The sequence below is a fragment of the Syzygium oleosum genome, unplaced genomic scaffold, assembly GCF_021117445.2.
Source record: "Syzygium oleosum isolate NSW1041296 unplaced genomic scaffold, Sole_v2.1 Sole_v2.08, whole genome shotgun sequence".
Taxonomy (NCBI): Eukaryota; Viridiplantae; Streptophyta; class Magnoliopsida; order Myrtales; family Myrtaceae; genus Syzygium; species Syzygium oleosum.
The window spans coordinates 8078072-8103722 of NW_026607492.1; the positions used below are offsets into that span (position 1 = coordinate 8078072).

Sequence of the window (25651 nt, forward strand, 5' to 3'; positions counted from 1 at the left end):
ATTACTCTTTAGTAAAGTTCAAACAAACAAACCCTAAACCTAATGGTGCACAGACTTGCACTTTTTTGACTAATTACATGCATTAGACTTTCACAAGATATAGATTTTGACATGTAGATTCACATCTATTTTCATAACTTTTGAAATTAGAATAATATTTAATTTGTAGCATAAAAGTAAAAATCAAAATACCTTTTATATGCTTAACTGGAAACAAACTTGTTTATTTTCTTTGATTCATTCTTTGACCCACCTTCAATTATGCCTGAACCCTATAGTATGAGAGGTCCGTGATGTGCGCGCGCGCACACACAAATCTAGACCGTTTAATTTAGTATGATCTCTTAGGTCTACAATGAAACCAATCAAATTCAATGGTTAAGAGCAGGGACGGATCTGGAATACTCTTCCGGTGAGGGAAAATTTCCTCATTGATTAAATACTAAGCTGAACGTATTTAGTTCATTAACTAATATTCAAAAGTTAAACTATAGTTAATGATGAATAGATTTGTTAGAAACTTATTTTCATCCTACAATTTTTTCAAGTGTATTTTCTTGATCTGTTAGGGAAATTTAAAAAAAAAACCATGTTATATTTTAACTTAAACTAAATGATGATGTTAGAAATTTAATGGGGGCATTTGCTATAATGAAAAGGGACTACCAAAGCAAATTTTGATAAGGCCAAAGCCCATTTGTCAATCCTTCCTCTTACCACGATGGTGTCTATTTTGCATAATACACACGTTTCTGCTGGCAACATGGAATGTCTAAGTTTGATACGGGCATAACATTTCAATAGTGTAGTACTTCCTATTTACATCCGCAAGGATTCGCTTCAGTAATAAACCGTTTGTTCTACTCCATCCTCGTTCTCTTGTGCCAGCATGCTCCCCATCATCTCCTTAGCCATTGATTCAGAAAGGTTTGAAGGCATGCTTTTGGAGATGCCAACATAGGAGGATTCGACATGTACCTCTCAATATCAGCAAAGGATTTTGAATGTTTCTTTTCCCATGTAATTGTCTTTCAAATTTAGGGAAGGCGAGAAAATTTGCAACTTGCCAAACAAATTAGAAATAAACCTCCTCGAGAAATTAAACTCTTCCTATTAACATTTGGAAATATCTTTTATCCGTAGGAGGTGGCAATTCCATGATCATCTTTACCTTGTTCCTATCAACTTCTAAACCTCTTTGATGAACCAAGAATCCTAAGAAATTATCAGTGGCTACTCAAAGTGCATGTTGTGACCTCTCCCAAATGCGGTTTGGGGAACGGGTTTAGAAGTATCGTTCGAAAGATGATTCGAATGGCTCATCAAATCAAATGATACTAAGGATCCAAATGTACATCAATTAGGAGAGCAGGCTCTCCTAAACCTATACCTTGCGAAATAATTCGATTTCTCCCAAGCAATCAAACAGTTTATTGTCAACAGAACCTAGATGACCACTGAAAATCAAAGAACCTAATCTAGCGAAAGAAGCATGACCCAAGCGAGAATGCCAAGTTTTAGATGAAATTGTGGCAACGCAACCAACGAAAGAGTTCGGAAGCTGCAAGGACACATGTTCAAGCAGACGTCCCACTTTACGGCATGTCCTGTTCGTGGATCCTGCACATGACAACCATTTGAAGAATAAACTATTCGCACTTTACGTCATAACTACGATTTGATCAAGTCAGAATGGTGCATTATCATCTTTGAGAAAGCCTTGATTAACCCATCTTCAAGAAAGCCCTAATTAACCCTAAATAACAGCCATGGAGGAGCGTGCAGGACACATTTTCCTTGTAAAACCCCCACGTGTACAGACCCAAGTCTTCATTGGAAGCATTACGGACAAGACAATACTCTTGGCACAGAGTAACTTCTTCTGTGTGACAAGATAGAGTCACCGTTTGAAGCAAGCTCGAGTCTTGAACCCTAAATCCACATATGTTCCATGAAAAAAAAATCTTAATACTTACTCTTAATAGAGATTGTAAGGCTTACCTCCTCCTCTTTCTTTTTCTTCGTCGTGTCTTGATACAACGTTTTGGGACCAGCCAGAGTATGAGAGCAGAAATCGTAGAAATAGAGATGAAAACGATTGGCCTCTATTTTCCTTTTTTTGGTCTGTGGCCTCTGTTTGAGTTGTTTTAATGATGATTTCCATGTGGATTTTTCTTCTGATAATTTGAAATATACAACTTATGTGGATATTCCAAGTGTCTTTTTTTTATTACTTAAGGCACGAAAATCCACGTCATCAAACTCCGTTAATTTTGATTAACGGAAGGACCACACTGAACATTTTTAAATAATCTAGGAACTATATTGAACATTTATAATAGTTCAGAGATTATATTGAACAAATTGAAAGTTTAGAGACGAGATTGCATATTAGGTCAAAGTTCATAGATCATTTGTGTAATATTTTCTTAGACAAATAACAAAAACGAGGAATAGGGATACGTCCTGCTTCAGCGTGGGGGCAATGCCTCTTGGGCATCTTGCCCAATTTATCACTTGCAAGTTTCCACACTTGATTGAACATACTTAGAAACGATGTAGATCCTTTTACACCAAAGTGGATGATTCAGTCCCATCATATTTTCTTGGTGGGAGGTGTTGCCCTTGTGGTCAAACACGCTCCTTCATTTGCGAGGCAATAGGTGGGATGTGTCGTTCCATAATCAGTCGCATCATATTTACGAACATGATACATCCTTTTATACGGAGCAGGCTGACTTCAACATATGTTGCCTCGTCATGTTTGCCTGGCGGACCTCTGCTTTGTTTGAATTCATCCTATATAAAAAGAAAGGACATCTCATGTTTGTAGTAAGGTGAATTAAGTTAAGAAACGAGATGCACTCTTTTTCGAAATCAGGTGACTCTGACACTTTGTGCTCCTTAGTCTCCTCTGGAGCCATCTACCTCAATTAAGTATTCCTATGCATGAGGAAGAGCCGTATCATTTGTTTGCACGGAATTGGACCAAGATTAGGAATGAGGTACACCCTTTTAACGATGATCCAGATAATTGTGTTCCATCGTGTTTTGTTTCGGAGACTCGGCATTTGGTGCCCTATCATGTTCGCCTAGCAGAACTCCGTTTTGTCTCCAATATCCCTACACGTGGGAAATGAGGTATCATTTCTATACTGAGATGTATTAAAGCCAGGAACGAGATACACCATTCTTCATGGTCGAGTGATTGTCCGTTGTTTCCGTTCTGCTGCGGTGATTACCCCTTCATCTGTTTGAGGGTCGATCGTTCTATTTGAGTCCTTCCTTCGTCATGTACATGTTAGGAAATGACGTGTTATTTCCCATACTGAGTCAAGTTGAGTTTAGGTGCGAAATACATCATTTTTCCCAAGTAGGGTAACTTTGGCGCTTTGTGTCCTCCCACTCTGTTTGTATCACATCATTTGCTTCGTCCACCATTATTGGATTGGACCAGGACAAGGAACACAAAACCCCCATTTTCGAGGTCAGGTGATAATTCGGTCTTATCTTGTTGACATCTTATCTTGCCCACTTTATTATCTGTGTAAAAGAGAGAATGATGCTAAACACATATTCGAGAAGGTTTAAGGTTGGGAACGAATACTCCCTATCCATTCAGATGTGGGATGCTCGTCTTTTTGTGACCGTCACCTTTTGCTATCCTCTGCAAAAACAGGTGACCGTGCCAGTTTATATGTGAGTAGTATAATTAATGAGATAATTTTCCCTCACCGGAGAACTATTCTAGATCCATCCCTGATCTTAACCATTGATTCTGATCGGTTTCATTACAAGACCAAACAGATGCTACTAAATCCAACGAACATATTTGTGCGTGAGCGTGAATGCGTGGACCTCTCGTACTGAGGGTTCAGGCATTGTTGAAGGTGAGTGTCAAAGAATGAAACAAAGAAAACAAACGAGCTTCTCTGTTTCCGATTAAGCATACAAATAGTATGTTTAACTTTTATGTTAAAATTTAAGTTGTTGTTCACATTACACAAAGTGATGAAAATAGATGTGAATCTAAGTGTCAATAATCCTATGTTGTGAAAGTTTCGTGTGTTTTGAGCAAGTCTGTAATGCTCTCAAACTTTGCTATATAAGGTTAACTTGTGCGAGAAGTTGGAATAATAGTGGGCTAAGTTTTGAATTTTTATGCTCTCCCATGATCTTTTAAATACTATTCCTCCTCTCTCGAGGGTTGATAGTATTAGAGAGTTACAATTATCTTATTAATTAGATAAGATGAGTTGGTTTCGCTAGTATATTCTCTACTTGCCACTCTATGGATTCTCTAGATCAGAAAGGTTTTTGAGACATGATTGCCTTAAAAAAAGTAGATTAATGGCCTCAAGACAAGGCAGTCTCTTTTGAAGGCCAAGAGTAGAGTCATGTTTGGAGGATAGCATACCTATCTTAGAGATTGCCATTAGTTCTTTTCATTAGATTATGTTGGAACTTATTGAAAAGACATACATTTTCACAATTTGTAAATTGTGAAAGTTTTAGGAACTTAAGATTTAAAAAAAGTCAAATTGTGTGCATCGTAAGATTTAAAGAAAAGTCAAAAGTAAAACCACTTCCTATATACTTATGAATTATACAAAATATTAAAAGTAATAGTAAATCCCGACACGATGAGCAAAAGAGGAGAAATGGGAATGAAAGAAACAGAAGCAACGTCTTGTACATGTTCACATCCGTTTCCTTGGGTCGTACCTAATTTAGGTTGTGAAACTCAGTCTCTCCAGATCTCCAAGAAATGTCCCTTAATCACGGGGCCAATCGAAGTTGGCCTCTTCTTCAGGCACTTTTATCTCCAAGCTATTGAGACTGTTCTTGAGAGGCCCCCACATGATAGCTATTTCTTTCTCACAAACCACCTTCCTTAAGTTCCTCAGCTTCACAATCGACCGTGGCAACACAGACAACTTTAGACATCCTCTCATGTTTATCTTCTTGAGATTGACCATTTGACCAATTTGATTAGGCAAGGTGCTCAGGTTCAGACAATCAAATATATTGAGAAAAATCAAGTTTCGAAGGCTTCCAATTGAGTCCGGTAACTGCAACAAGTTTCTACATGAATTAAGCCTGACCACTTCGAGGGATGCCAATTGCCCAATTTGTTCAGGGAGAGTGGAGAAATTATTGCAGTTTGTGATGCTAAGCTTCCTCAAAGGCTTTATCTGACAGATGCCATCTGGTAATGTCATAAGATCCTCGCAATAGTCAATGTTGAGCTCCAATAAGTTTGGCATTGCATCAGAGATTTTGGTGTCGTTCAACGGTGAAGCCTGGCTAATGTCACACATGTAAAAGGATATCTTTTGCAGACTCTGCAAGCATAGGTTCCCCATGCTTAGTAAAGGAACTGTGATGCGTTCAAGCCTGATCCTCCTTAAATTGGACCCGATGACCTGGAAATTGTCCAACTCAACCGGAAAAGGACTGTAGTTTGTTACTATCAGGGCCTTGAGCTTATCTGTTTTCGCAACAAATTCAGGCAGAACACAAGTTTTGATTTGCTTGTTCGTCTTGAAGTTCAAGACAAGAGCCTCTGCTTCAGGCAATTCAAGGTTTGGCCAGGGTGTTGAGAATGTTCCATCTGCATTATGATTGTAGAAGGGTAGAAGGTAACTAACTGCCAACCAGTTGAATTTTTCCCTATAGGTCGTTGAGAGAGAGAGAGAGAGAGAGAGAGAGAGAGAGAGAGTTCCTAACCTGTGGAGATGGACACTAGACAAGCACTGAGAGGCTGTGGCTTTTGCTCGCTCCACCAGTCTGGAAAATTATTTCCGGTCAAGTCCAGAATGAGTCTCTCTCTCTTCTCTACTTCCCCCTGGTTGCACTCCATGATAGCCAGCTCTCTGAGAAGATTGTGCTGCATAGCATAGTGACTACTGTATGATTTGTCGTCGTCGTCACTTGAATCTCGCCTGTACGAATGCAATCAAACACTTGGATATAAGCATTTGCTCTCAAGTTGCTTGCGCTAAAATCTAGTGCCAGGCATTTGATGATACCGATTTGATGGTAAAAGAAGACATCTGATCTTTCCCACTTTTGAGAAATTAAATCAGGAGTTAGAAATATCCTTTACAGGCCAATGTATAAATCATTTGACCTCTACAATGCGGAACAAACTGTAGCTGAAGGGCAAGTGCAGTAATTGTGGTGTGGATTCAAAACATCTAGAATGCCCATATTTGGGGAAACAAGATACTTTGTCACACTACGGAAAAACTAAAATCTTGGGGCTTAGCTATGGGTCATCAAATTACTCTCTCAATCTTTGTGCAAAATCTCATCACGCCTTTGTCCATTTTTCACACGCATTCTAACTGTCATGTATCAGGAAAAACTAATCAGATGCCAACTAGAGTCTAATGAGATACTCTCAGATCAGTAGAAAACTAGATAAGTTGGAACGAGAGAACAAAACGAACTTTGGAGCCATACCTGGTGACAAGAAGATCAGCTAGGTTCCTACAAGCAAGTTCATGGAGGTCAGTAATGGCGTGTACGCCATCAAAATCTAGCTTGTACAATTCCACCCACATATCAATAAGGGCGGTGGCAGGAATCTTGCAATCCTCCGGAAACGAGCCGAGGTCCATGAAACGTTCCTTGATGGAAGGGTCACCATCCAAGTCGTTGAACCTCCTTTTGAGACCATCTAGGATGTCAATCTCCGAATCCAAAAGAAAATGACCTTCAGACCATTCAAGAAGCTTACTGTGCCAGAATGAACGATCCTTTCCTTTGAGAGACTTGGCAACGACTGTAAGAGCCAATGGCAATCCCTTACAGCGTTTCACTATCTGCCACGGAGAAAAAAAACACAGAAATAATTGTTGGAACTTGATAGGAATCCAGATTAGTACAAATCAAGGGCTCTTTTCTATGGAAGACCAATGAATCTAAGGATAGGCAGGTTGAATTTCATTGAACAATTTCTTTCAAGAAAAAAGTTAACTCAAGAGTTTTGATAACCATAAGAAATCCTCTAATTGATGTACTCAAGCAAGAGTGTACCTGATCCAAGAGCTCATCATCTAGTGCATCCATGGTACTATCATCAACAGTAACAGATTGACGAAAAAGTTCCAGGGCTTCGCCATGAGTCAGTGGGTTCAGGTGATGCACAGGACGATAAGCAGGAAACTCATATCTTGAGGTCACCACAATCTTGTAATCTTTGATCTTCTTGAAGACAAGTTTGTCAAGGATGGATTGCGATTCAGTCCAGACATCATCCAGCACTAGCAACACAGGACTTTGTCCTATTTTGTTGAGCAGTTGCTGCAAGTTACGAACTGCATCATCTTCTGTTTCAATCACAGGTACCGCGAAACCCTTATGCTGAATCATTTTCTGGACGATGTCTGTCAGGTTGGGCTTCTCCGAGACAGGGACGAACATCATGTTGTTGTTGAATTTGCCTATATGCAAACCACAGTAAGTCTGACTCCTATTGCTTGCAAAAAGTACGAAAATATGCCACAATGCTTTTTAGTTTATTTGAATTCGGTAGGTTAAGAAGCAGAGCCAAGTAGATACCATATAGCAGAAATAATAAGTCTGAAGCCTATGGCGTGTGAAGAGGAGGGTTCAGCTAATTAAGAAAGGCACTCAGCGCAATCTAACAGAGGCGAGTTATTGCATATAAAAAAGCATGGGAAAAACCTATCAGATTGGAAATGATATCACACCCGAAATTAAACGATGAGAGATTCTTTTACTTGATGAAACTCCATCAGCGTAAAACCAAGGCAATTCTTTGTGCGAACATTCACATCTACAAGAAACTGATTTGCTTGACAGAGAGAACAGGTAACGGGATTCAATCATTCAAAGATGTGCAAAAGGTGGAACATTGTTCCAGCAACAGCTCTTGTACACATAAATAACGGCTAACTAAAAGACTATTAGAGGTGACCAATTGGCAAAACTTAATCAATACATTCATCCAAACTTCAATTAGTTATGAATCAATCAAACACAAATTGCACATACCTTCAATGTCCACATCATGACACAATTTTTTAAGCAGAGTGGTCTTCCCACAACCGCCTATGGCGGTCACAACAATCACAGACACACCCTCCTCAAGCAACCGCTCCTTAAGCTTGCTCAAGGACGCCTTCACCTCTGACCCAACAATGAAATCGGGCGCCTCAGGGGCGGCAAGGCTGCCCGAAGCCTCGAGCCCGCTCTTGAGGGCCCCGCCGTTCAGTTGACCTGAATGGATCAACTCTTTGAATTCTTCCCTCAACTCCTTTATCTCCCACAATATCTCCCCGTTGATCCTTTGGTTCAGCAGCGGCATGTAAATTTGGAACTCCCTTTGCACTGCTGCGTTGAACTCAGTCAGCTTCTTCGATTGCGTATGCTTCTTGCACAGGTTGAGCGGGTGTATTCTCAAGCATTCGTTGATTAATCCTTTGCCTTCATCCAATAGGTCCATGATCAGACCCCTCTCTTTCTGACGGTCCAGCTGTTTGCTATACTCGTCAAAGTCATTGATGATTGGATCTATGGTGCTCAAGGTGGATTCGATCTTTTGGAGCTGGCCATGAAGTGCAGGAACAGTTTTCACTACATCTTTAACCAGCGATAACAGCTCCCTGAACGGTGTTTGCATAGAAGCTCCTGCATAATCACTCGGCATTTTTTGTTCTCTCTTCACAGACCAGACAAGTCAAGAAGATCCAAAACTTTGATGGGTCACCAAGAACGTCGAAGAACAGAAACCCACGTCCCAAGAATTGCAGAGGATGCTTCTCTCTGTTTCTTCCTGGGTTTTCTGCAGAGGCAAGGAGGAAAAGGGGCTTTTCGGTCTTTGAAGCAACAATGGAGGATGAGATGAACGAAATGGTAAGGGAGATCCTTGAGGGTGATATATATATAAAGGTAGTAGTTAAAGTCTATTCTCCGGTCAAATCCGTCAGTAATTACTTCGGAAATTTGTTAGGAAGTGCGACCATTGGATGCCTCGCTCTGGTACTTATAATTTAGGGTTGACGAAGACCCGCGTTAGCCGTGTCCCAAGTTACACTGCAACCGCGCAGGTTTGACTGTTTGTTAAGCGAAAGCTATCAGCGCGTATTTTGTCTCAACCGGCGAGTTTTATCCAACCCAGTGTTGTCAAGCGAGTTTGGATTCACCCCGAGGTTGATCCAGTCGACAAAACATTGAAAAAGAATGGACGAAAGTTGGTCGGCTAAATTTCAAAACGATCCCCGTTTATCACGGTTAGCAAACAATGTCTCGTGAATGGATTATTTCATTTTCATGCACTAGAATCCGTTTCGATCATGATTTTGGTAGGTTTTATGGTAAACTTGGCATATGCCACTAAAATTGAAAACATTTTAACCAACCAAATGAGCTCTTAAATTAAAAGTGGATATTTGATATCGATAGTAGATACGATATGAATTCTCCTAATAGGTGTTGGATGACGTATTTCGAATATATTTGATAAATAATACAAGTATAATTTGTTAAATAAAATTCGAGGTATAAAGAGATGGATAATTTTCCAATCGGATAGGATATGAAAATTACAGAACTTTAAATCGTTCTATTAAAGGGCGGGAGAGGGAGATGATCCTCCCCACCCCCCCTATCGACACACATACATATTTATGTGTAGACATCTCATATGCGCCGCAAGCATTAGACATCGCCCCACGTTAGGTGTGGGCTCATCAGGACCCTTCCCTGTGGTCTTGAGATCCCTGGTGGTATGCAAAGGGTGAGAAATGTTTTCTAGGTTTTGAAATTAATGGAACCATCACCAATCGATTGTATTAATCTAGGCCGGTTGGACCATACAATTGCAAATAGTTTCTAGGAAAGTAAACTACGAAGTTGCCCCTGTGAAAGTGACTAATCTATTGTGAAATCATACATCTTTGATCTGGGCTTTCAGTTACGTATGGGAAGGTTCATTACCCCTACAACGACCTTTCAGTTCCACATTTTCAATAAAAACCTTTAAATTCTTTTATTGTTTGATTTCCGAAAATATGAAGGGCGATCTTTCTTTGTTTGGAGATGTTATGAAGCGAAATGTTTGCATCGAGTTACACCTCGGCAATGACTCTATGCCATATGAACATGAATGTGTGTATGCACAATTATAACGTAGCATATGCGACATATAATAATGTGTCAAGTGAAGATACGTTGTGTAATGATGCATCATGTATGATGACTTGCCAAGTTATTATGCGTCGTGTGATGTGATGATGTGTCATGTGATGACATGTCATTTGATGGCTTTTCGTCTAATGACGTGTTGCGTCAATGATGACAACATAACTATATATAATGTGATGACTTGATATGACACGTTAAATAATGAAATGAATGTCGCGGCCTCCTAAAATTTAGGTGTCAACAACGAATGCATGGATTTAGATTTGATGTGTGTGCATGTGCAAATGGCTATAAGTTTTGATTTTTCAGGATGCTCATAATAACCATTACTTTTCTTTGTTTTTCTATTTTTCTATTTCCAGAACAGGTTTGGAACAGAAATCCGTTTGGTAACGCAATTTCATTTTTCTATTTTCGAAACAAATTTTTAACCCAAAAATAGGTTTAGAATAGAAATGAGAAATAAAAATTATCTACTTTTCTATTTCTGAAATAAAAACAGAAATAAAAATTCTCTCCTCCGAGCCACTTTCCACCACCACCTTTTCTCTCTCCCCCAACACCTCCTCCTCCTCCTCCTCCTCCATCACAAAAATTTTGTATTATTATCAAATGCATTTCTCTATTCAAAAACTCATCAAGGGAATAGAAATAGCTAGAAATTATTTCCAGAAACACAACGGTTATCATTCGCACCCTTATTCTATGATGCATGTATGCAGGTTTTGAAATGACAGAGCTATTTCTATAACTCGGCTTATTCAAGCATGTGGATCTTATTGGAGGATATGATGCCCTTTTAGCTGATTTTACATAATATTTATGTTCGGAAAGCCGACATTAGTTTTTGTGAAAATAGTGGTCGAAAATAGTGGTCGGAATATTTCGTCGAAAATACCCTTGAGCAGTTGGAATATTTCGCAGGTCGACAATCGGCGAGATCAGGGCCTTATTTGCAACTATCATGGCCACTTCAGGCCCTTATTTGAGACCGATATGCCACTTCAAGCCCTTATTTGACACAAAATCCACTTCAGATCCTTATTTGAGAAAATAATGACACTTCATATCCTTTTTTGGAATTATCCCTCGAGTATATGATTTCTCGGCCCAATCAACAAATGGGCTCTAGCCTTATCCGAATTTGCTTGGTATATATGGTATTCCGAGAAATAAAAGATCAAGCGGTTGTTGATTTCTTAACAGATTATCCATGCTTGGATGTGATGGCTTGATCAAAACCAGCCATTAATAAAAATCTGATTAACAACCCTGATTGAAGCAAGGTTTTGTGCGTATTTTTCAAGGAATTTTCCTGAGATTTTTCTGGAATTAGATGGACATAATGACTACTTGATTCAAGTGCAACATTTGAATTTGGAACTCTATAAATTGGAAAAAAAAACCACAAAATATCTCAAACTATACCCACTGTAATACATTTACCTTGAACTTTTTTTGTTACGTCAAAAACCCCAAACTATACCCACTGTAACACATTTACCCTAAACTTGTACCTATGTGGCACATTTACTTTCCGTCGATATTCCATTAGATGATTTTTCAACTAAAACAACATCATTTTATTTCACTTTAACCACACGGGCACCATGTCCACGCCATTTATTTTCCAGCATTCATGTAGACAGATTTTTAAAAGTATTCATCGACGGAACTTTGACGGAGGGCAAATATGTCACACAAGTAAGAGTCTTAGGAATTCTTGTGTTATAGAAAAAAAGTTTAGAATAAACATGTCACGGTGGGCATAGTTTGAGATTTGTTATTACTTTTTCCCTCTATAAATTGGAGAAAACTTGGCCAGAAGTAAGTTTTAGTTTGTCAAGGGCAACAACAAGAAAATATTAGTATAGTTGAGAGGTTTTTGAGTTTGTCTCTTTGTAATCTTATAGTACCCATTTGAGTTTCTAAGAACTAGCAAGAGTGACAAAACCATTTATAAATAAACGAGAGAAATAGTTGTACTTATGATGAAGGGGTTTGTCTAGATGAGGGACGAACTGTGCAATGGACTCTTTGTAAAACTTATATGTGTGGTTTATAGTTAGGGGAAAGGAACTACTGTGCTATGTATATAAGAGAACGACTAATGGAGGGTTGGATAGTTGGTATATAGCAGGGTTGTTATAGTAGATAATCAGATCATGCACAGCGGCGGGTTCAACTCTTGTAACGTGATGGTATTTGTATTCTTAGTATAGCTAGTGGAAATCGGTCTATTTGAGCCGCTAGAGTTAGAAGATAAGAGTGGGCACACCCAAGTCGAATCATTATAAATATTGTTAATTTGCAGTTTCTCTGTCCCTAAAACTCTTTAACTCCCGCTCTTATATTGCTGGTTCTTTTTGCGCGTATAAGCTTATATTTGTTGGGGTTGGATTCTACAGAATTAGACCGTGTTCTCTTAAAAAAAAAAAAAGTCAATTCACCCCTTTCTTGATTGCTCATTCAGCCCTAACAATGTTTACCTCTTACATTTAGTGGATCTCGATCCCTGCATTACTTTAATATTTAGGATAATGACACAAACAGTCTTCGAACTTTAGCTCAATATGCAATTTGATCCCAGAACTTTTAATTTATTCAATGTAGTTCCTGAACTTTAGCTTAATGTTCAATATAGTCCCGAAACTTTTAATTTGTTCAATGTGATCTCTGAACATTTGGTATATGTTCAATTTTGTCCATGAACTATATGAAAATGTACAATATAGTCCCTGAACTTGAATTAATTGAAGGACACCATCGAACATTTTTATAAAATTTAGGGACTAAATTGAACATGTATAAAAAATTCAAGGATCATATTGCAAAAATTGAAAGTTTAGGGATCACATTGAACATTGGGTTAAAGTTCAGGACTACATTGAACAAATTAAAAGTTCATAGACCAAATTGTACATTGAGTCAAAATTCAATGACTGTTTGTATTATTTTTTCCTTTATATTTCTCTCCAGCAATAACTTAAACTTCTTTGAATTGGATGCATATTTGCATAAGAATTTCTTTTACGAGTCATAAATTCCACTAGTTTAAACTTGAGATGTAGATTGAGGAAGACCACCACATTCCAGGCCTCGCAAGGCCTTGCGTGTCCAACGCAAGCTGGATTACACCAAGAAGACAAACCTCAGAGACGTCGCCTTTTTGCTTGGACCCTGCGCAGAAATTTCATCAGTCATGAGAAAAATCATACCATGAAGTTTCGCAGTTCGATTGTCCATTCCTTCTCTCTCTTCTTTTAACACCAGTAGCCAATCAACGACGGTCCAATCAATCCAAAAGGAAGAATAAAGTAATCAACGTTCGCACGAAAGACGAGAAATTTCGTTGAAAGGTGATCAAGTTAAAGAAGACGGTCACCTCTGACCATTAAAAAAACCAAAAAAAAGACAGTCACGTCACGTGATTATACAGTAATTCGTAATAAGATATAAAAATAGGTATACAAGTCAATGTAGGTATTTCGACCAAAAAAAAGTCAACATAGGCCATGTCATTAATCTGGTCGACATGACTTATTTTATTAATTGGAAGATTACGCGGATAAAAATTGAACACGATATGCTAAAGAATCACGTTAAACTAGTTGACAGTTGATGCGATTATGATATGGACACCCTTAACATTCTCCCAAACACATTAACTTTGTCTTGTGGTCAAGTTGTATTATCATATGAAGTAGGGGTGAGCGGTTCCCGATCCGGTCCGATCTCACCCAAGAACCGGGAATCAGATCAGGAGGACAGGTTCCCATTTTCTAGGACCGAGGACCGAACCGGCTAGTCCTAGAACCGTGGACCGGACCGGACCATCGGTCCGGTCCGGTTCCAATGGAACCGATCACGTACTTTTAAATTAGGCTTTCTATTTTAAATAAATAAATGCATTTATTTTTCTATTTTCAAATGGAACCAATCACGTTCCAATGGAACCAATTCCATTTTCCAATAGAACCAATGGAACCAATGGAACCAATGGAACCAATCCTTAAAAAAATTGGTAAAGGCAAGAGGGAATAGATTAGGCTTTCTTTTTTTCTTCAAAAAATTTAAAAAGTAAATATATATATTTACCGGCCTGGTTCCCACCCTAGAACCGGGAACCGAACTGCCTGAAAACCGGTTCCACTTTTAGGAACCGGGAACCGGACTGATACTCTCAAGAACCGGACCAAACCGGCCGGTCCAGTCCGGTCCGGTCGGGTCCCGGTTCGGGCGGTCCATCATGCTCACCCCTAATATGAAGTCAACAATCACCAACCCTAATTTAACAATGTTACATGTGTCGACTTATTTAATATGTTCAATAAATACATGGTGTTTAAATTAGAACTAAATTCTACGTAAAGGAAAAGGTTAATACTGCGAAAACCCCAAGCCGGTACACTTGTGACAAATTTACCATAAACTAATTTTTGGGTTACTAAAAACCCTAAGTTGGTGTACCTGTAACAAATTTACTTCAAACTAATTTTTAGATTACTAAAAAACGCAAAATTGGTAAACTTGATAAATTTACCCAAATTTATGTGGATTTCCACGTGGGCTTGCCATGACAATTGAGTTATTGTCATATGTCATCCAGCTCAACAATATCACGGTAAAATTTGACAAAAGTTAATAGAAGGTAAATATGTCAAGAGTGTACCAGTTTGGATTTTTGGTGATTCAAAAATTGGTTTGGAATAAATTTGTTACAATGTATACCAATTAGTTTGGGGTTTTTGGTGATCAAAAAACTAGTTTGGTGTAAATTTGTCTGGAGTGTATAATTTAAAATTTCTTGTGGTATTAACCTAACGGAAAACCATGGTATAAAACAATTTATAAAGATACCTTGGGGTGACCCCTTATGTTCCACGAGAAGCAAGAAAGAGTGCAAAGAAATTCCTTTCTTGTATTGATGATAACCGTAGAAGGCAAATCGCACCTTTTCCAATCTATCCTATCTAGGCTAGGAATCAAGAAAGCGCTCATTTCCAATGTTTCCTGATTGTGTCAGCATAAGACAGTGATGCAGGAGCATCAGGTTCGATGAAACAATTCTTGAGCCCAACTCAGATTTCATTGATTGATCCTGCTCAATCATTACTCATTTAAGCAAAATCAAATTTCGGCCACAACTTGTTCAATGGGTCCAATGTTGAAGTTGTTCTTCTTATGGTTGTTGATTTACCATACTAGTTGTTGATTTACCACATTACTTATCGACTACCTAACAACCGAAGGTTGTTTTGGTCGATTTCAATCACTATTAGTTGATCTCCCAAGTTGGCTATTTGGCCTCCAAGGCTGATGGATGAATTTGGAAGGTCTACTCTTAATTACTGCGCATCTAGTCCAAGTTAAATGCATCATCCTAGTTATCATGCATTTAAATAGTATTTGTCAGTTTCGAGTTTTAGTTTTATGACTTTTAATTAGTTCGGGGTAAATTTGTCATATATGTACCAATTAGTTTGGATTTTGGTAACAAAAAAATTAGCTTGAGATAAATTTATCACTAGTGTACCGATTTAGATTATAATCAAGAAGTTTTTTGTGGCAATCTTACAAAAAATGGCGTTTCCATTAAATTGACACCATATTGCTGTATTGTCATGAGAACGAATAAATCAATAAAGAAAAACAAGAAATTTGTACCAGTCGCACTTACCCCGGCACAGTACAACATTGAACCCTAGACTATGGCTACTTAAACAAAAAATCGTTTTTGTTTTCTCGAACTGGACTATTCTATTTGCATCCATTGTAATCCATCTCAAGCAGGGACGGGCCTAGTGGGCCTATTGATTTCACCGACTCTTCCAAAGATAATGAGCATTACAAGCAGCAATTTGGAAATTTTTGGCTAATGCCTCCATCAAATTTCTAAAAACATTGTTTAGTTAATTTAAAATCTAATATTCTTTTCTAATTTTCCCCAATAGATCAACAAAATACACTCGAGAAAATTTTATGATGAAAATTTAGTTTCTAAACAAATCCATTCATTATTAACTGTAACTTAATTACTTTTAAACGTTAGAACAGGGTATTAGTTATTGAAATAAAAAATTTCAGCTTGTATGTAATTTGTGGAAAAATTTTCCCTCTTAGGAAAAGTATCGTCCGCAATCTTAACCATATATTTTGATTGGTTTCTACAAGTTTTTATATAATAAATATATATGTGTGCGCGCGTGGCATATATCAGGGACCTCTCATACTATAGGGTTTAGGCATAATTGAAGGTTGGTGTCCGAGAATGAACCAAAGAAATTAGCCAGCTACTCTATTTCCATTTAAGCATAAACAAAAACTATTTTTTGACTTTTACGAAAAAATCAAATCAAATTTCATAAAGCTGTGCAAATTACGTGTCAATATCTATATGTTGTGAATGTTTTCCGTTTTTTGGGTTAAAAAAGTGAAATTGTGTGCATCATTAGGCTTAGGGTTTCTTTGTTTTAACTCATAAAGAATTAAAAAAAGTATTTATTTTTCTTTCACACCAAAATTTAAAACATTTTTCAAATTTTGAAGATTTACCGATAAATTATATGTAAATGCAAGTGTCGGAATTTGTAAATTGTGAAACATTTAGACATTTAAGATTGAAAAACAAAATCCAAACTGCATGTGTCGCACGACTTTTTATAAAAAAAGTCAAGTCAAAAGTAAAAACCACTTTAAATAAACTTTTAAATTAAGCAAAAACATAAAAGCAAAAGTCAATCTAGACAACTAAGACTGCGCATGGCAACCATTCTATGCCCGAGAACAGATTCTAATCAGAAATGATTCTTTTTTATTCTGTGCCCGGGAACAATTTATAAGCATTTAAATGCGTTTGGTAGCTGCCCAATTTTTCTATTCTTAGAATAGAAAAAGAACAGAAATGCGTTTGGTAACTACATAAAATTTTTTTTATTAATAATATTTTGAATTTTTTAATATTTCTTTCTCTTTTTTTCCTTTTTTCCTTTTTTTTTTCCTTGGCCATGGCCGGTGAGGGCGTTGTAACCCTCACCACCAGCCTCGCTGGTCGCAACAATGAGGTCGGCCTCGCTATGGCTGGGTGAGGCTTGACCTCACCTAGATCTGGCGAGGCCGACCTCGCCGTCGCCACCCCCAGCGACGGCAAGGTCGAGCCTCGCCTGGCCAAGGCGAGGCCGACCTCCCCTTCACCACCCCCTGCGACGGCGAGGCTCGACCTCACCCAGATCTGGCGAGGCCGACCTCGCCGTCGCCACCCCCCGCGACGGCGAGGTCGACCTCGCCTTGGCCGGGCGAGGCTCGACCTCGCCCAGATCTGGCGAGGCCGACCTCGCCCAGATCTGGCGAGGCCGACCTCGCCGTCGCCACCCCTCGCGACGGCGAGGTCGGCCTCGCCTTGGCCGGGCGAGGCTCGACCTCGCCGTCGCTGGGGGCGGCGAGGGCCGACCTCGCCTGCCCTGGCCGGTCGCCGATGGACGGTCGCCGGCGGTGGGCCGGGAAGAAGATGAAGAACAAATAAAAAAAAAGAAGAAAATCAAGAAGAATCAGTTCTGGAAAAATTGTTCCAGAATTAAGAAGCTACTTTTTTTTACTTCTTGATTCTGTTCCAAGACTGATTCTGGGATCAATTTTTTGCAAACTTGTGCCCGGGCACAAAAATTTTAACAAACGGATTTCTATTCCCAAACTGATTCTGGAAACAAAAGAACAGAAATTTTCACTATTTGGCACGTTGCCAAACGGGCCCTAATTGTGAAACTCAATCTCTCCGGGTCATCTTTCAATATTTTCTTAATATTCAATTTCATATCTAAACTCTTTTTTTTATTCATAATGATGTTGAACTTTTGAAAATTAGTTCAATTAATTCTTTCCCTTAAAAAAACGCAACACCACTGTTGCCGAAGGCCCCCATTGCCAAAACCACCACCGTGGACTCTATCAACACAACCGCCGGCAACGATTATCTGCCGCTGCGCCACTCAGATAGCCATTGCCACACCAAAGCCGAAAGTACGGTTGCGTTTGATTCAGCTTTGGAAATGGGTATTGAGAAAATGCATAAGCCTTTAGCATAAAGGGTTTTAAGGAAATGCAAATTGTGTTTGGTAAGAAATCCATTGTAAAGCAACTTTGGGTTAAATAATATTTAGCAAAAAAATCTTTGCTAAGGACTTTGGCTGCATTTTTTCTTTTTCTTTTTTTATTAAAAATATCTCAAACCTTTCGCCGACTCTGGCAAAGGGCATAGGCCGCTGGTGAGCCAAATCTGGCACTGGCGGCCATCATTGGCGGTTGCAAGACCACCTAAAGTTGTGTGACCCTCGCCCCTGAGATTGTGCCACCCTTGGCGAGGGTTGCACAACCCCAGACGATGTGGCTTGGGGTCATGTGGCCCAAGCGATCGTTACTTGGGGTCTGGCAACCTCAAGCAACCCTCGCTAGGGTCACAAGACCCCATGGGACGAGGCCAAAGGTCGTGCAAACCCAGGTGACCGTCGCCTAGGCGGTCACATGACCTTGTTGGCTCTTGTTGGCTCCTCGTCGGTTGCCCTCACGTAGAGAAGATGAACAGTAACAATGAGGGCAAAATCGAAAAACGAAAGAATTAGTAAGGATAGTTTTGGAAGATTAAAATTTATTTAACCCTAGAAATAGCCTTCGCAAATGTTGGAAGCCAAAGTAGGTGGGGACTTGCCTTAGGCTTTCAATTTTGCCAAGGCCAACATTTGGCCAAAGGCCAAAGAGATCCAAAAGAAAATTGCCAAACACCCCATAGTTTCCCCGATGGGCTTTTGAGGCTCAAAACCCTTGGGAAAATTGAACCAAACGCAGATATCAAAAGTTTTACTCAATTGACATTGTAAGAACACCTTCTCTCATCAGATTTGAAGCGCGTTACCTCATATTCAAGGTTGTTGTATGAATAAGTGTGGCCCACATGATGTTATTAATTAATGATTTAATAATTATTTATGTGCTAAAACATATTGGTTATGGAAAAAATGAAAAGGCGTAATGAAACAGAGAAGTTACAATTGCTCTTAAGAGGTGTTATACTTACGAAATGAAATGTGCTTTAATGAAAGGCATTAATTGATAGCCCATATAAATATAGTCTGATCCTTTCTCCACCCACTAGAACGAATGATTGTACTCTATTATCCATCTGATAAAATATATTAAAGAGAAAAGTGGGTGTTTCTACGACAATTATCTTCAAAAGCAATGCTATGGATAAATGTATGTCTTCATGTATCTTATTGTGAAAATCATGAAGATCTTGGATCCTGAATTTCAGACTTTTTCCACATAAAAGAATTACGTTATTGCTTACTATTGTGACATCCAATTTAACGCCACCATGACCTCAAATACGATGCAGTAGTGGCTCAGATCTAAGTTTGCACCTCAGATTTGAGAGATATAGTGAATCTTGTGGTGAGAGAGAGAGAGAGAAGGCGATGCTGAAGTGGTCGTGGCTGTAAGGCGCGGTGAGTTAGGCGCCGGTGATGAGGTTGATGGTAGGGACGGGGTGGTTATGGTTTGCAGCATCGCTGTTGGTGGCAGAAGGAGGAGGAAGAAAAAAGGAAGAAAGAAATAAATGGGAAGAAGAAAATATTAGAAGAAAAGAAATTTCCGACTTGAAAATAGTAAAGAAAATATGATTGGTCGGTCCACATCAATATTAAAAAGTTAAAAAAAAAAAACAACCTTCGATAACCGCTAAAAAAAAATCCACTCATTACCCCGTCTTAATCATCCAGCCAATCTAAGCTATGTACTTTTTCAAACGGAGTTATCTGCAAGCTAGGAAGTGTGTCCTTAAGAGGCCCCCACATGACTTTTTTCCCTGTCTCACAGACCACCTTCCTCAAGTTCCTCAGCTGCACGATCGACCGTGGCAACACAGACAATCTCGGACATCCTTTCATGTTTATCCTCTCGAGATTACCCAGTCGACCGATTTGATCAGACAAGGCGCTCAGATTCAGGCAATCTGACACATCGAGAAGTCTCAAGTTTTCGAGGGTTGTAATCGAGTCTGGTAATCGCGACAATGCTGTGCAGGAATTAAGTCGAACCACTTCAAGGGACACCAATTGCCCGATTTGTTCAGGGAGAGCGGAGAAATTATGGCAGTTTGTGATGCTAAGCTTCCGCAAAGGCTTTATCTCACAGATGCCATCCGGTAATGTCACAAGATCATTGCAATAGTCAATGTTGAGCTCCTCCAAGTTTGGCATTGCATCGGAGATTTTGGCGTCGTTCGATGTCGAAGTCTGACTGATGTCGCACATGAAAAAGGATATCTTTTCTAAACTGTGCAAGCGTATTTTTCCCATGCTTAGGAAAGGAACTGTGACGCGCTCAAGGCGGATCCTCCTTAAATTGGACCCAATGACATGGAAATTGCGTAGCTCAGCCGGAAAGAAACTGTTGTTTGTTACTATCAGGGCCTTGAGTTTTTCTGCCTTCTCAATGAATTCAGGCAATGCATAAGTTTTGGATTGCATGTCGTTCTGGAAGTTCAAGACAAGAGCCTCAGCTTTAGGCAATTCAAGATTTGGCCAGGGTGTTGAGAATTTTTTATCTGCATTATGATTGTAGAAGGTTAGAAGGTAATTGACTACCAACCTGTTGAGTTTTTCCCTATAGATCTGTAAGAGAGAGAGAGAGAGAGATAGTTACTAACCTGTTGAGATGGACACTAGACGAGCACCGACAGGTTGTAGTTTTTGCTTGCTCCACCAGTCAGGAAATTTATTTTCATTAAACTCCAGAATGAGTCTCTCTCTCTTCTCTATTTCCCCCTCGTTGCACTCCATAATAGACAGTTCTCTGAGCAGATCGTGCTGCTGAACATAGTAGCTGCTGTAATTGTGGCTGCTGTAAGATTCGTTGTCGTCACTTGAATCTCCCCTGTATATATGCAATCAAAGCATTTGCGCTCAAGTTTCTTGTGAAAAAAATCTAGTGCCAGGCATTTGATGATATCAATTCAATAGCAGATGAAGACATCTTATCTTTCCCACTTCTGAGACACTAAGTCAGGAGTTAGAAATGTTCTTTACAGGCATTTGTATAAATCATTTGACCTTTACAATGCGGAACACACTACAGCTGAAGGTCAGGAGGTGTGGATCCAAAACATCCAGAATGCCCAGTTTTGGGGAAACAGGATAGTCTGTCACGGTACCGGAAAACTTATTTAGTTAGTTATGGGTCATCAGCTGGCACAAATTACTCTCAATCTTGGTGCAAAGATCTGGTCATGCCCAAGTCCATTTCCCACATGCATTGTAATAGTCATGCATCAGGAAAAAGTAATCAGATGGCAACTAGAATCTGATGAGCTACTCTTAGAGCAGTAGAAAACTAGTATTGTTGGAACAAGGGAACAAATGAACTTCAGAGCCATACCTGGTGACTACGAGATCAGCTAGGTTCCTAGAAACAAGATCATGGAGGTCAGTCATGGCACGCACGCCATCGAAATCTAGCTTGTACAATTCCACCCATATGTCAATCAGGGCAGTAGCAGGGATCTTGCTATCCTCTGGAAATGAGCCCAGGTCCATGAAACGTTCCTTGAGGCAAGGGTCATCATCCAAGTCGTCCAAGCTCTTCTTGAGGCAAGCTAGAATGTCAGTGTCCGAATCAAAAAGGGAATGACCTTCAGACCATTCAAGAAGCTTTCTTTTCCAGTATGAATAATCCCTTCCTCGGAGAGACTTGGCAATGACTGTAATAGCCAATGGCAATCGCTTACAGTGTTTCACCATCTGCCACAGGGAGCAATTATTGGAACTTCATAGGTATCATGATTAGTACAAAACAAGGCCTCTCTTTGAAGAAAGAGAGATGAACTCAGAGAAAATTGACTCAAGAGTTTCAACGTCCATAGGAAAAAGAGAAAATTAACTCATAGTTTCAACGACCGTAAAAGCCAATGGCAGGTTGATTGAGTAAAACATTATCTTAAAAGAGAAAATTAACTCAGAGTTTCAACGTCCATAGGAAATGGTATAATGGATGCATGCAAGCAAGAGTATACCTGATCCAAGAGGTTAGCATCTGGTGCACCCATCATTCTATCATCAACTGCACATCGACAAAAAAGTTCCACGGCTTCGCCATGAGTCAGTGGGTTCAGGTGATGTACAGGACTGAAATGAGGAAACCAATATCTTGATGTCACCACAATCTTGTAATGTTTGATATCATTGCTGACAAATTTGTCGACGATGGATTCCGATTCTTTCCAGACATCGTCCAGCACAAGCAACACAGGATCTTGTCCGATTGCGTTGAGCAGTTGGTGCAAGCAGCGAACTGCATCATCTTCTGTTTCAATCATGGGTACCTTGCACTGATTATGTTGATACATCTTCTGGACAATGTCTATGAGGTTGGGCTTCTTTGAGACAGCGACGAACATGATTTTGGCCTTAAATTTGCCTATATGGAAACCACAGTTAGTCTGACTCCTATCGCTCGCAAAGGGAACGAAATTTTGCGACAAAACTTTCCATTTATTGAATTCGGTAGGATAAGTTTCAGAGCTAAGTAGATACCACATAGCAGAAGAAATAATAAGTCTGAAGCCTATGGCTGTGAAGAGGAGGGTTCAGCTAATTAGGAAAGGCACACAGCGCAATCAAACAGAGGCAAGTTACTGCATATTTAAAAGCTTGGGAAAGATCTATCAGATTGCACATGATATCAAAACCGAAATGGAATGATGAGAAAAAGATTCTTCTTGATGAAACATCCATCTGTATAATACCCAAGCAATTCTTTGTGCAAACATTCACATCTACCAGAAACCGAATTGCTGGACAGAGAAAACAGGTCATGGGATTCAATCATTCAAATATGTCGAAAAGTGGAACATCGTTCAGGCAACAGCTCCTATACACGTAAATGGCCAACCGGATCAATCAAAATAATAATCACATATACCTTCAATTGCTGCGTCATGACACAATTTCTTAAGCAGAGTGGTCTTCCCACACCCACCTGGGGCGGTCACAACAATCACAGACACTCCCTCCTCGAGCAACTGCTCCTTGAGCTTTCTCAAGGATGCCTCCACCTCCGACCCGACAATGAAATGGGGCGCCGCAGGGACTGCAAGGTTGCCCGAAGCCTCAAACCCGCTCTGGAGGGCACCGGTGTTCACTATCATGGAAATTGACTCCTTGACCTCCTTCACGTCTTGCCCAATCTCCTTCACATCTCCCCCGATCTGCTCCAACTCCACCAATGCCTTCGTGCCATTCCTCGCATTCACCAGCGGCATGTAAATCTTGAACTTCTCCTCGACTGCCGTGTTGAAGTTGGTCAGCTTTTTTGAGTGCGTATACTTCATGCACAGGTTGAGCATGTGGATCTTCGAGCACTTGTTGACCAGTCCTTTGCCTTTCTCTAATAGGTCCTTGATAGGACCCATCTCTTGCGGACGGTCCAGCTGATTGTTGAACTTGTCGATCTCATCGATGATTGGGGCTATGGAGATCAATGTGGACTCGATCTTCTTTAGCTGGCCACGAAACGCAGCAATAGTTATCACTAGGTGCTTAACGAGCTCGAACAGCTCGCCGAATGTTGTTCCCACAGCAGCTCCTGCATAATCAACCATTTCTTCTTCTTTCTTTCTTCACGGACCAAACAAGCCTAGAGAATCCAAAACTTTGATCGGTCGCAAGGATGCTTGGAAGAACTGAAACCCACGTCCCAAGATTTGCAGAGGCTGCTTTTCTCTGCTTTTTATTCTGGGTGTTTTGCAGAGGCGAGAAGGAAGAGGCGCTTTCGGTCTTTGAAGAAATAATGGAGAATAAGATGAACGAAAAGGTCAGAGAGATTCTTGAGTGATACAGTACAAAAGTGGTAGTTGACGAAGACCTGTCGTTTGTCGTTGGCCATGCCCCATGTCGCAATTTGCACAGCGAGGGGCCCCGGTTTACGTGTTCGCTAAGAGAAAAATATATGTACGACGAGTTTTTTTAACCCAGTGTTATCCAGCGAGTTTGGATTGACCCCGAGGTGGATCCAATAGACAAAACCTTGAAAAAAAAATGGACGAAATTAGGTTGCTGTAATTTTCAGAACGACCCATTTATCACGGTTACCACACAATGTAGGTAGGCATGTATGAGCCAAACTTATTTGTTTCCGTATGATGAATGAATTATTTTTTGCATGCACTTAAATCCATTGAAATCGCGATATTGATAGGTTTTATGGTAAACTTAGTAGATCCCACTAAAAATTGAAAACATTTCTACCAACCAAATGAACTTTTAAATTAAGAGTGGGCTTTTGATAGTGATGGTAGCTACAATATGAATTATCCTATTCTTGTTCGGTGACACATTTCAAATTTTTTTTATGTAAGGTCAACTAATACGAATGCAATTTGCAATATAAAATCCAAGGTATAAATAGTAGGATAACTTTCCCATCCGTAGGACATGGAAATTACAGAAAGTTAAAACATATTAGGGTTAATACCATGAAAAATTTCAAATTGATACATCCGTGACAATTTTACTCCAAACTAATTTTTTTAATAAAAAAAACCCCAAACTAGTACATTTGTGAACATTTTACCCCTAAACTAATATTTTTACCACCTAAAATCCTAAATTGATACACATGTGACAAATTTAGCCTGCGTTAATTTCTGTCAAATTTTACTGTTGAATTTGCTGATGTGGGTGACACATGGTGACATGATATGGTGACGTGGCAAGTCCACATGGAAATCTATAGGGTAAATACCACGAAAAATCCTAAATTGGTCTACTAACGGAGGGTAAATTTATCACAGGATTATCAGTTTGAGGTTTTTGATGGTCAAAAAATTAGTTTGAGGTAAATTTGTCACATGTATACCAATTTGGATTTTTTTGTGATCAAAAAATTAGTTTTAGGTGAATTTGTCACACCAGTTTATGATTTTTCGTAGTCAAAAAATTATTTTTGGGTAAATTTATCACATGTATAGCAGTTTGGGGTTTTTCGGGGGTAAAAAATTAATTTGGGGTAAATTTATCATAAATATACCAGTTTAAGATTTTTCATGATATTGAACAAACATACTATTACTGAATGGCGCTAGAGGATGATGATGACCTCCACTGGGGAACTTGGGAGCCCCAACAAACCCCCAACCACCCTTTGTATGTACTTAGGTATGAACGTACATACGTCCACTATTCAAGCGTTAGTTACTTGCATATGGGTTGCCAATAAACCTAACATGGGCACCAGGGTATCAAGCTCGGATCCCCAACTCCCAAGCATGAGCATGGGCACTGGTCTTGAGTCCATTAAAATCAAGTCCAAGAACTTGGTGCCCGCGTCCAACTCCCTAGTGCCTTGACCTAGGTCTATAAGGGCCAGGCACACGTCTTAGGGGCTGAGGCTTAGGTCTATCAAGGTCGAGCCCTATAACCCAATGCTT

General features: G+C 39.6%; 2 protein-coding genes across 2 annotated transcripts; both read right to left on the reverse strand.

The window, feature by feature from the left end:
• Positions 1 to 4558: 4558 nt before the first annotated feature.
• LOC115688243 (probable disease resistance protein At5g66900) lies at positions 4559 to 8975 on the reverse strand. Its single transcript, XM_030614013.2, has 5 exons — positions 8026 to 8975; positions 7045 to 7451; positions 6469 to 6830; positions 5731 to 5945; positions 4559 to 5614 (listed from the first exon to the last, which is right to left on the reverse strand). Exons 1-5 carry the CDS (start codon positions 8678 to 8680, stop codon positions 4776 to 4778), a joined length of 2478 nt encoding a protein of 825 aa, XP_030469873.1. The 5' UTR covers positions 8681 to 8975; the 3' UTR covers positions 4559 to 4775.
• Positions 8976 to 19804: 10829 nt separating this feature from the next.
• Positions 19805 to 24033, reverse strand: LOC115665602 (probable disease resistance protein At5g66900). Its single transcript, XM_030587460.2, has 5 exons — positions 23146 to 24033; positions 22238 to 22641; positions 21604 to 21965; positions 20876 to 21102; positions 19805 to 20773 (listed from the first exon to the last, which is right to left on the reverse strand). Exons 1-5 carry the CDS (start codon positions 23822 to 23824, stop codon positions 19935 to 19937), a joined length of 2511 nt encoding a protein of 836 aa, XP_030443320.1. The 5' UTR covers positions 23825 to 24033; the 3' UTR covers positions 19805 to 19934.
• Between the last annotated feature and the right edge of the window lie 1618 nt (positions 24034 to 25651).